This window comes from Anarhichas minor, unplaced genomic scaffold (assembly GCF_050575085.1).
Source record: "Anarhichas minor isolate MPS153535 unplaced genomic scaffold, ASM5057508v1 ptg000062l, whole genome shotgun sequence".
NCBI classification, from domain to species: domain Eukaryota; kingdom Metazoa; phylum Chordata; class Actinopteri; order Perciformes; family Anarhichadidae; genus Anarhichas; species Anarhichas minor.
In genome coordinates this window covers 7,279,664-7,291,309 of record NW_027466508.1, presented here as the reverse complement: position 1 = coordinate 7,291,309, position 11,646 = coordinate 7,279,664, and the positions used below count along the sequence as shown (strand labels likewise).

Sequence of the window (11,646 nt, the reverse complement as noted above, 5' to 3'; positions counted from 1 at the left end):
AATATTTTACTTTTTACTTCATTAGGGCACATTTTTTCAGTTAGCTTTAGTAATTATTTACTTCACAGATGTAAATTATTAATAGAAAATATAAAATAGCTGATAAATTATGATATATTCTCATAGGTGCAACTACCCAGAAGTAAAATAAAGTAATAAATAATCAGGCCCACCTTTGCCAGCTGCAACATCAAAGTAATGTACACATCAAAACAAGTATAGTACAATATACAGTACATTATTTTGAGTTTTTTATGCATCACAAGTAGTTTGATACACATTATTCTGAAATGGGCATTAGCATAATGAGTACATGTGCTTTTTATGATTTGATGTTCATCCTTTTGTACTTGATTTTAAATGCAAGGCTGTTACTTGTAACATACTATTTTTAACACTGTAGTATTGCTAATTAAAAGATGTGAATACTCCTTCCACCACTGACTATTGATAAGTGACCATTGTAGCTTTCCCTTTTCACTAAAGTATTGCAGTATTTTAGGAGCCTTAGGAAATGGTAGTGTAGTTGACATATGCAGCGTCATTATGAGATGTCTTTCTAATATTTAGTTTAAACGGAAATATAAATTGGTGGAACAATTGTAACACCTCTCAGTATTACGCGATGAAATTCAGCAGCACCACATACTGCAGCATGAAGGAAGGATTTCCTACAGGACCAGCTGTATACCTAAAAAACCGTCAACTGAGTGTAAGTCTTTATACATTTACATGTGGAGACAAGTTGTAACTGGATGAATGATGCTGTTTTTTTTGTGTTGCTTCTCTGTCAAATGTCACAGAATAGTGAAAAGTTTTCATCTTTTCCCGGAGCCGAAAGTGACACATTCAAATTCCTTGTTTTGATTCACCAACGGTCTTCATATAAGACGGAGAAAAGAAGCGAATCCTCACAACTGAGAAGCTAAAACCAGTCAATATTTGGTATTTTTGTTTGGAAAAATGATTATGACAGTCAAGCAATTATCAAAATTGTTTCAGCTCAGAATTATGACTTGAGCTTCTCAGTTAGCCAATTCACTTCTGTTGTGAGCAGTCCCTACAACTGAAACACTTCTAATTAATACCTTTCACACACTTAACAAGGTATTAAGATAATAAACAAACTGTCTGAAATTTCTCTCATCAACCAACATCAAATTCTAATGTTGTGAATGAATATATTCTTGTTATCAATTCCTGTTTCCATTATTTGTGTGCGTATTGTATAAATTGAACACTTGGTTGTTTTTTTAACATGAATGTATTTGCAAATTTTGGCAAGATTGAGTCTCAGCAGTTAACATGAATGCTCCAAATTATTTTTTTTGAAGAGGTGAGAATTGAATGACAAAAACTCCCTTTTTTTGATGCGTATTCAAATCAACTTGCATAGCTAAAAAGTCTGTCAGGCTGCATCTGTAGTACTTTTACATAAAGTATTACATAAACTGACCTCAATTAAGATTGATTGTAAGAACTTGACTCTCCATTAAAGTACAAGACACATAATGGATAAATTAGGAGTAGTGCTGTGAATTCATTGTGTCCTATAACATTTTTTGTGTCATATGATTGGTCACATTGTTGTTGAGTCCAAGCTAAAGCACATACTATTCTTCAGCTACTGGAATAATGTTTAAAAGTTGAAGTGGAATATTTATGAAGGACAAAAAAGTGTTATCACATCAATAGACAGTTCTGTTGAATTGAAGGTAAAATGATTATTTTCAATACCATAAATGAACACAAACTGACGGCACATGGGTAAAATAAAGAACATCAACGGAGGAGTCAACCACTTTAATGCATGTAGAAGTCATTTTTAGTTTGTGCCAACAACCGTAATCAAAAAAGCAAAAAAAACATGTTTTTGGGCCTGCAACATTGTGCACATTACTTAATTTGTTGTGTCAACACCATGTAAAATACTTATTTACACACAGTGTTTACAGTTATTTATAAGCAAGTGTAAATACTTCTATCTTATGTACAAAAGGTTTAAAAACCACTCATTATCTGAACACAGGCTAATGGCACACACCTTTTCCTTCAACACATAATACACGCTAGTCACTTCAAGAGCAATGAAAAAAAAATATTTACAAAAATCATAAAAAGCTATTCTAGAATTCACAAGAGTCTATTCATATTTATGTGGGTTTAAATAGTTATAAAGTAACAATTATAATTTGTTTACTGGCCCTGTGTATTATTGTAATTATTTTTCTTCTGCACTTTAGGTTTAATGACTTTATCAAATATAAAAATTGACTGTGTTCCTGCCAAACACAGAGCTTTAAGAGGAGAAACATCCATAATAAGAACAAGCTTACAGGTATTTAGTGCCAATCTCGTCTGTAGATTTCTATTACACTGATGAACCAGCAGAGAGGGGGAATATTATCCCAAAAATCTGTTCAGTAGTAAAGACTTTCTTACATCATTACCTTAAAAAAAACTAAAACATTTATAGGCTACCAAATAGGTTTCCATATTGGCATTAGCTTTGCAACCTTCACACTTTGATGAACACATTCAATCTCACATTTAATGAATCCTTCTGCCAGCTTTTCACTTATCAAAACCTGTGATGAAAGAGTGCATTCATGATTCATTTTGAGTCATGAAAATGTTGGCATTCAAAAGCTTACCAGTAGCCAGACAACAAGGCTCCCAGTTCTAGTGAGGTGTGCGTGTTTAATGAAACAGAGGTCGCAGGGCGTTTCCCAGCTGGAGGGCTCAGATGACGACGCTGGTGCCTCTGCGAGAACTCTTGTCCTGAGAGAGACATACTTTAGATTTACTTCACCCCGCAATCAGCATAACTCAGATTCTTTTTTTATAATGACTGTGCGTTTGATTATGTGCGTGTTTGTCTTGACGTAAGCGCGTTGGTGTGGATGTATGTCAATTAAAGAAATGTGTGTCTTACAGAACGCTGGTTCCTCCGTGCTCCTGGTTTCTGTCCGGGTTCGTACTCTGAGTAGCTGGGAGGTTTGTCAACAAAGCCTCCACCTCCTCTCCTCCCTCCTCCTCTCCTGCTGCTGCCCTCATCATCCGAGCTCCAAGACCCTCCTCTGTTGGGCAGTGAGGCTGGGGGAGAGTAGTTTCCTCTGGACCTGCTGTCAAACAGGTCGTCCCTGGAGCGGGAGCGGGGGCGGTCCATGCCTACTCTTGACCCGCTGGGACGTCGCCCGTCCAGTGACTCCTCACTGTAGCTCCTGGGAACGCCTCTAGACCGGGTGGGTGAGGGGTAACGCCTGCCCGCCGACCCTCGCTCGTCACGATGTCCGAAGCCGCTGCGGCTGCCCTCGCTGGAGCTCGGGGGCCGAGTCCTGGGTGCAGCGGGTGCGATTCTGCCCGGCGGCTGCTCTCTTATAGGTGGAAGTGTGATGACGCGACGCTCTGTGGGGCCATCATCAAGGGCAGAGATCATGCTAGGAGGGCCGGGGGGAAATGGGGCGTTGACGGGCATGTGCTGGTTAGGGGGTGGCATGTGCTGCATGTTCTGCATGTTCTGCATGTGTTGCATGTGCTGCATGTGCTGCATGTGCTCCATGTGCTGCATGTGCTGCATGTGCTGGGGAGGAGGAGGCTGGGACTGATGAGAAGAAGACACCAGAAGAAGAAAAAGACAAATGAAAACCACCACTCGTACATTTAAGGGAAATTCACAGAAACACAAGAATTGTGCCCCAATTCAACACTACAGGCCCAGTTAATACTTTGTCTATTACACTAGAAATGCTGCACTTTACCATTTTGTACCAACAGGAAATGACACAATCAGTGCCCTGACAGATGTCAATCAAAACAACACTTTTGCCAATTTCAGCTTTGCGAAAAAAAATAAAAAGAAAGACAAAAAACTATTGTTGTACACAATTTGCTACTGAAATAAAACGTGAATCTTTAGAGGAAAGAGAAAAGGCACAATTTCACACAGGAAATGGCATTCGTATAATAATTGTGGCTGCTGTTTAGACCGACACTTATTAACTAAATTGATCATGAGACAAATCCAGTGGCTTACCGCCTCGGCTAATCCATTTCCTCGGGGAAACAATACATTTTTAGAGGTATTTTTTTAATACCTAATAATAATAATAATAATAATAATAATAATAATTCTGATTGAGCATAAATTGACCCCAATCCGACCATGACTTCCATCAGCCACCACATTTCTGGATCATCTTCTTACTTTGCAATAGTTTTTAACTTTTATCACATAAAATACCTAAAAATCACGACCTCAGAACTCGTTTTTTTCTTCTTTTTTTTTTTTGCAAAAACAAAAGCTTTGACAAGAACTTGTTTGGTAGTTTGTGTGCAAAACAATCATTTGATTCTCTTCAATAACTCAGAATGTACATTCTGTATTATGTAGTGTATTATCAGCCGCCAAAACGACACAAAAATTCTAAGTAAAGTAACAAGGAATTTCAGCAACTGTTTACAAACTGTAGTAACAGTTGTGCAATATGACAAAATAATCTGCTGCTCTACTGTTAACATAAACAGACTTGAGAACATGGGCGGTCACATACCTGTAGCAGAGGACTCGCCATGTCCATCCCCTTCACCTGGCTCTCCAGGTAATCGAGCATGTGATTGGAGTTGGCAGGGGTGTGTGCGCCGTGGACACTGGGAGTGGGCATGCTGTAAGCTGAAGAGTGAGGAGGGGGGAGGGGCATGGGATTCATCGAGAAGCTCTTCCCTGAAGCAGATCCTGGAGAGGTAAAAACATTTACAAAATAAAAGGGATTTATTTGGAGACACGGTCTAATGGTATTAAAGCCAAAGTTTGCTTATTAAGTGCTGTGTAACATGATGTGTGTGTGTGTGTGTGTGTGTGTACCTGAGTAGAGCAGCGGGTTCATCTGGGGGGCGTGGCCCATTTGTCCATATACCGGCTGTCCTCCCATCCAGGGTTTCATGGCCTTCTCGGCGTCCTTCATCATACGATGCTGCATCACCGCTGAAAGACGAGCACAGCACATTCTTTAATATTCAACAATACAGGAAGGTCCTCACTAAGTACAAAGGCTGTTTTTTATGACACGTTTTCAAGGACTTGCATATTTTATGAGCAACAAATGTGGTATAACTAACACCAAAGAGATTTCCGAAGCATACAATAAGGTACCAGCCAACACTGACTGCGGTTTACACGAGAACAGTAAGAATACCAACTTGCGGAGATGAGGTTATTAAAAGGGAACCCACCACAATGCTCATTCACTTGCTATTATTTGTCCTAAAGTCAATTAACATTTGCACAGGATTGCAGTCAAGCGCAGAAACGGTTTTGACGATTTAACTTGATGGGATAAGTTCACATTTCTTCAAGTCTGTCTCAAAACAATACTCACATGCCCCTTTGCACTGTGCATTGAGTTATAGGTCCCTTCAATCATTTCTCCTGTCCATACTAGCCCTGACATGATTTCAATGGATGTGATGGGGGCTTAATGTACATTGCACACACACAATGCATATTTTTCAAACTTTGAACCAATATTTTTCAAACACATTTCAGACCTTTTCCTAAAATGTTTAGAATTGTTTTCCAACATTTATCTAATATTTTTTTAGACAGTCCCTTAAATTCATGAAACAAGTTCACACTATCTGTTTTGTCCCTTCCAAGTTTCCTCATCGTTTGTCTTCTGTGTTTTTCTGACAATATAGGTTGTGGATTTAATCAGCAGCCCACTCCCATGTTTTGGATGTGGGAGCATCCCTAAGGCACCAACAAGGAGAGTTTTCTAAATGGTGCTGGGCTCTCTACCTTTTTCAGGACAGCAGCATTGCTGTGGGCAGCAGGGACAGCGAACATAGCAGCAGCATTTCTGAGGGCAGCATTGGCAGCAGCAGATACAGAACAGGAGGATCAGCAGGAGGGCTCCGATGACGATGAACAACACTGTTAACCAGTCTGAGAGAGGCGGGGAAGAAAGAGCTCTTGTTAATATGTATTTCCGTCCCTGATTTTGTTATAGCTCCAAATAGCAACCTATAATGCCACAGACATTTAGGTTTAAACAAATCTATAGAAGAAGTTGTGGGAATTCTGTATTTGGGGCTGCAATAAAATCAGTGAGTGAAATTTTTTATTTTTGTTTCTTACGGTAAACGATGAGTTTGACTTCTTTGTCAGAGTCTCCGGACGTGTCTCCAGCAGCATCGACAGAGCAGAAGTACACCCCGTTGTCCCACCACATCACCTCAGTGATAATCAGGTCAGCATCTGTGCAAACACAGAGAGATACCTCCATTAATCAATTAATCTGTGGGTTATTTTCTCAATCATTAATGAGCTGTTTGGTGTATAAAATCTCTGATATAGTGGAAAATGCCTGTCACTATTTTATCAAATGTGACAGAATTTCTAATTTCTCTGACCAACAGTTCAAAACACTAAAACATATTTACTGAACTAAAATAAAGGACTAAGAAAATCATAAACAATGGAAATGAAGGAGTTTTTTTTACATAAAAATACCTAAATGGATTATCAAAATTGTGACAGATACAGTTTGTCAATCTACTAATCGATCAGTCAACATATAATTTTGGCTGTATTTTGAAGAAGGAACAGCCAAATAAAAAGTGTAGCAAATGATTTTGTCTCAAGACTCGACACAACTGGGTTGAGCCTGACGCCAATAGTGTCTGAATGAACTCACTATTTTGGATGGTGATCCTGCGTTCGCGGTACTCTGCTCCCAGCGTCGGCTCGCTGCTCCCTCTCTTCTGGATCACTGTGCGCAACGTCCGCTGGCGGTCTGGACAGTCATTCGCTGGGTCCTGTCCCAACTGTAGTGCAGACTGGTATGCTGCAAAATCAGAGGCAAAGTTTCCATTAACACATGCTTATACCTGTATGCTTGGTCGATGCATCACTTTGGTCCAGACTGAAATATCTGAATATGAATTACTGGACGGACTGAGTTTAAACAGACATTCATGGTCCCCAGAGAATAAATCCTACTGACTTTGGTGATACCCAGACTTTTTGGAATAGTTGCAAAAGCAATGAAATTCCTGTCAGCCTCAGCTGTGTACTTTGCGTTTAGTGCAAATAAGGACGACATCACCATTGAATGATTCAAGGATTTTATTTGTATCTTTAAAAAAAAAAAAAGAAGCCTTTTATTAATGTGAACCCATCGTTTTATTTCCAACATGCCTTATCTGCTTTTATATTTTATATTAGCCTACTGTTGATTATTTTATTTTGCATTGTATTAATTATCTAATTATATTTCACAGCAGTCCAGAAATGTTTTTGCTCCTGGTTCAACCATGTAAAGCACTTTGTCTTGAAAAGTGCCGTATTGTTTATTATTATTATTATTGTCATATACACAAATGTGATGTGTGATGAAATGCAGAGTGGCATTCCCATTGATGCTGCACTAAAAATAAGAAATATAGAGTTTAAAAAATGCACATGTTAAAAAAAAAGATCCCAACCAAGATCCTAAATAAAATAAAACGTGTGTGCATATTGTGACTACATATTTGAAGTTATTCATTCTGGCATTGATGGATATTCAGAGTGAAGATGAGATTATTCACATACATTATGCCTCATGTAGCCTCTCCGAGACGTATGCGGTCTACTGTTACCTGTGGAGTAGTATTCCAGTACGGGGTCCTTGCAGAAGGACTTGAACCTCCAGGTGACCAGAACATCTTGGAGGTTTGCAGAGGTGGAGTAGTCACAACGGAGGGTGACTGCGGCAAACAGGGTTGTGCTGCGCTCCTGCTGAGGAACATTCACCTGAATACACACAGACACTGTTGGCAGGGAAAGCAAACGGGCGGTTAGAGACAGTAGTTTGTGTATTTACAACAGGGATTACAGATATCTCCTGTGCCGAATAAAAGAAACATGTTCAGTTAGAGAGACAGCTTGTGTGTTGACAAAAGTCAAGGAGAAAAAGTGTGGTCAGACTGAAACAATGTGTGTAGGAGTTCATTTTCAAAGTGGCAGAACCAGAAGAACAGGTGACGCAGACAAAAGGCACAGGAAATGGCTTCGAGTGAAACTACTGGCCAAACATTGAGAAGATGGAATGAAACCTGTTGAGTAAATCTGTCTCCAACTATGGACAGGCCACAGTGACTCTTAAATATCATCTTTAAACTCATAGATATCAGTTTAGTTCTCTAAATTAAAAGAAAATGCTTATAATAATAATAAAACGAAAAACAAATCTTCAACTCAGAAAAAACAACTATTTTCTATGTTCTACATTTAGACCAACTATCTTTGTGTCACATAAACAAACACTGTCATGTGACCGATACCGCCAGTTTGGTTCGTTTCAGTCAAAATGCTGACAAACGTTCAAGTCATAAACGGGTTTAATCGAAGAGCACGAGGACGAAATGTAAAAGAACGGAAATTACCTTTCAGAAGCGACAGCAGGAAGATCCCGGCAGCTAATCTCCGCATGATGACAAGAAAAAAACCACCGGCTCTGAATAAAAAGTGGGAAGCAAAACTATCCGCGAATGATAAAATAAAAACTACTAAAAAGAAAAAGAGCGAAAACAAACAAACAGAGTGTCTGTATTCGAACTAAAAAGTGAAACACTATTCATTGTGTCGTCCTGAACTGTGTGTTTGCGGTTAATACCTGAACCATCTCTGGCCACACCCCCGAAACAGGTGAATTCATCCGCACCTCTGTGACGCAATCAGGTGCACAAAAAAACCAGGAGCGAGTGTCTGCTGATGCTAATTTTGATTTACATAATACATAAAAGTGTTATTCTCATAGGGATACTGTAAATATGTCTCGTGCCGACTGTCTTAATGTTAGGTATATTCACATTTCAGTATTCAACTTCATCATAATATTGGGATTTATACTGTAAGGATGTGTGACTGATACTCTTTAAGATTATTTATCTAATGATGGTATCACTGTCCTTGCATACAGAGTGTTACATATGATAATATTTATTTTATGGCATAGTAAAATACCTTTCTTATTATGTTCCTGTGTTACTATTATTAGACACAACAGACGGTGTAAATGTTCTGCATTCAGTCAACACTCAGGTGTAAAACCACTAGATGGCAGGCTAAACTTGTTTTGAATCTGAGAGCTGAATATTCATGTTTGTGTGTTTTCTGTTGAAGCGCAACTCTTGAATCCTCTACAGATTAAACTACAAAACCAGGCTGTTTATTCCCTGGAGGAAAGACGCTTTTAAAACGTGTCCTCCTTCATAAAAGTCTGGGACCATCTGCATATGAATGGGACCGTTTGTGCTGAAGTGTTTTCCGAGTACTTCAAATGGTCGAAGATTGTTTTTCCTCAGAGCACACCCACTCTGCACCTGCAGCCCCTCACAGCTTCTTGATTTTCCTAGAAACTCCTGCCAAAGATCCGGTCTGTGTTTCCTACTCGTTCCCCCTCACACCTCCTTCTGCTGCATTGCATCATTGCTATGCATTTCATTTCATAATGTAAACTTGTAATCACTTAAACTTAAAACTAACACATATATACCAGCATTAAATTAGCTTTGGCACTATGCTAGTTCATTTAAATCCTCATGCACAGCAGCTACTGAACCTGAAGTCACTGTGTGTTTCCAAATTAAAGTGATCAAAATGTTGATTTTAACACACATACCTATATTTGTTGAGTTACAGTCAATAAAACTACATGTTTCTATGTTACTTATACTCAGGTAAATAATCTGAGTACCATTCCCACCACTGTATTCAAGAATATGTAAAGTTGTTTTCTAAACTTAACATAATTTTGTTGTATTTATTAAGAGTCTGACGCTTTAAAACTCAAATAATCTGCTTTATCAGGACTGTGTGTGTTTGGTTTGATCTGATTTGATTGACAGCGGGCAAAAAAAACACCAACTGTCATCAGATTCTGATTTAAATGTTGCTAAAATGTATGCACTTAAGTACCTGGCACATACACAAAGAGAAACACAGCTTTTACTCTATGCTGCATGGTGATGTCATATTTCCCGGCTGAGCCCAGGAGGAAGTTGCTCCACAACATTCCTGACATACCCTCGAGCTGTGAGTGGTCACCGTCTGAACCGATCCCTCCCATCACAAACACGCAGTGAAGGAGGCTCAGATAAACACACATCCCTCTCACACAGAAAGGACAACACACAAAACCAAAACAATGAGTGCTTTTCTGTGAATGTAATCAAATGAATTCCTCAAGCAGTGTTTTAGTATCATCTCATCGTCCCTGTAGTGGTTGAAGCGCTCACATCTTTTGCTTGAGTAAGAGAAGCTATTAGTTCTTTCTAAAGTAGAGGAACAGATGTACTATTAGCTTAACACTCAAGTACAACTGTATCAGACTCATACTGAGGTAAAGTGCACGAATAAGTGTACTAACTGTACGATCATATATTCAACCTAATAAGCAGATGAAAACGTCCTAAAAATAAAGAACAATAAACTAAAATAAAACCTGGTTTTCATTATTTCTGCGATGGAGAGATAAACACTTTTGGTCTTTATGTTTGTGTTACGCCAATAAATAAATGTGTTATGGAAAATAAAAAGTGTCGTAACATTATTTATGTTGATGACAAAACAACTGCGCAAAAGACAGGCAGTCTGTGATCACAACAATGAACAAAGACATGAGTCATACTCAATTACACATTGTCTCCTTTACAGAAAAGTAAAGAGTCATCTCTCACACACACACACACACACACACACACACACACACACACACACACACACACACACACACACACACACACACACACACACACACACACACACACACACACACACACACACACACACACACACACACACACACAGTTGTCAGTACCAGACAGCAGAAAATACGTTGGAAGAAAACTTAAACACTGACGGTAAGACTTTTCTCAAAAAACAACAACATGATGGCAGGAATAATAAAATACTGTTTGGTGTAATGTTAGAACAAAAGATGTAAAAAATCAGCAGGCAAATGTGTGTTCTGCATATGTTTGTGTGACTGTTGATAACGTATGAAGGTGTTGGTTTAGCTGTTGACTCAGCAGTGATAAAAGAAAAGGCTGAATTACAGTTATCAAATCAGAGGCACTTCATCTTATGTACACAGTCACACTGGAAAGCCTAAACAAACATAATCATTTACAAATTACATCGATCATATCACACCACACACAGAAATAGGTCCAGTTTACATATAAAAATGTCTTCATACTGTAGTAAAAAAGAAATCTTGTGACGGACAAATTACAAAAACATACAACATTTTATCAGGTTTTAGTCCCTTGGAGAAAATAGTTACTTTGTGCAAACTAACATGTTTTAATAGAAGATGAAGAGACATAACAGAGAGGAGACAAAACAATGTTACTGCTTCATGAATAAGGAACGTAATAATGAAGTAACTACGCTGCAACAAATGTGGGTCATATTGGGTCAGTCTGCAGCATTAGTCCAGACCCTCCGTTTACTACATTGTATGGCATATACTGCATGAATTTCAAAATGATTCCCATTAACTTATCAAATATACTGCTGACTGGCACTCCTACAGTTTGGGGACACACATTTGCGTGTAAAGTAACAGAAAAAAAGGTGCAGTTTGTAGGAGTTGGCGA

At 38.7% G+C, this 11,646-nt stretch overlaps 1 protein-coding gene across 1 annotated transcript; it reads right to left on the bottom strand.

The window, feature by feature from the left end:
- Positions 1-2,742: 2,742 nt before the first annotated feature.
- On the bottom strand, positions 2,743-8,841 carry LOC142933688 (immunoglobulin-like domain-containing receptor 1). Its single transcript, XM_076077889.1, has 9 exons — positions 8,428-8,841; positions 7,642-7,812; positions 6,696-6,845; positions 6,137-6,256; positions 5,798-5,944; positions 4,865-4,984; positions 4,554-4,735; positions 2,936-3,604; positions 2,743-2,781 (listed from the first exon to the last, which is right to left on the bottom strand). Exons 1-9 carry the CDS (start codon positions 8,471-8,473, stop codon positions 2,743-2,745), a joined length of 1,644 nt encoding a protein of 547 aa, XP_075934004.1. The 5' UTR covers positions 8,474-8,841.
- Positions 8,842-11,646: the final 2,805 nt, after the last annotated feature.

Excerpts from the sequence above, each read along its gene's own strand:
- LOC142933688 (XM_076077889.1), bottom strand. The coding sequence starts at position 8,473 with ATGCGGAGATTAGCTGCCGGGATCTTCCTGCTGTCGCTTCTGAAAG. Across the intron at positions 3,605-4,553 it reads TGGCGAGTCCTCTGCTACAG|TCCCAGCCTCCTCCTCCCCA; the intron begins GTATGTGACCGC and ends TCTTCTCATCAG. Across the intron at positions 2,782-2,935 it reads CACGGAGGAACCAGCGTTCT|GACAAGAGTTCTCGCAGAGG; the intron begins GTAAGACACACA and ends TGTCTCTCTCAG.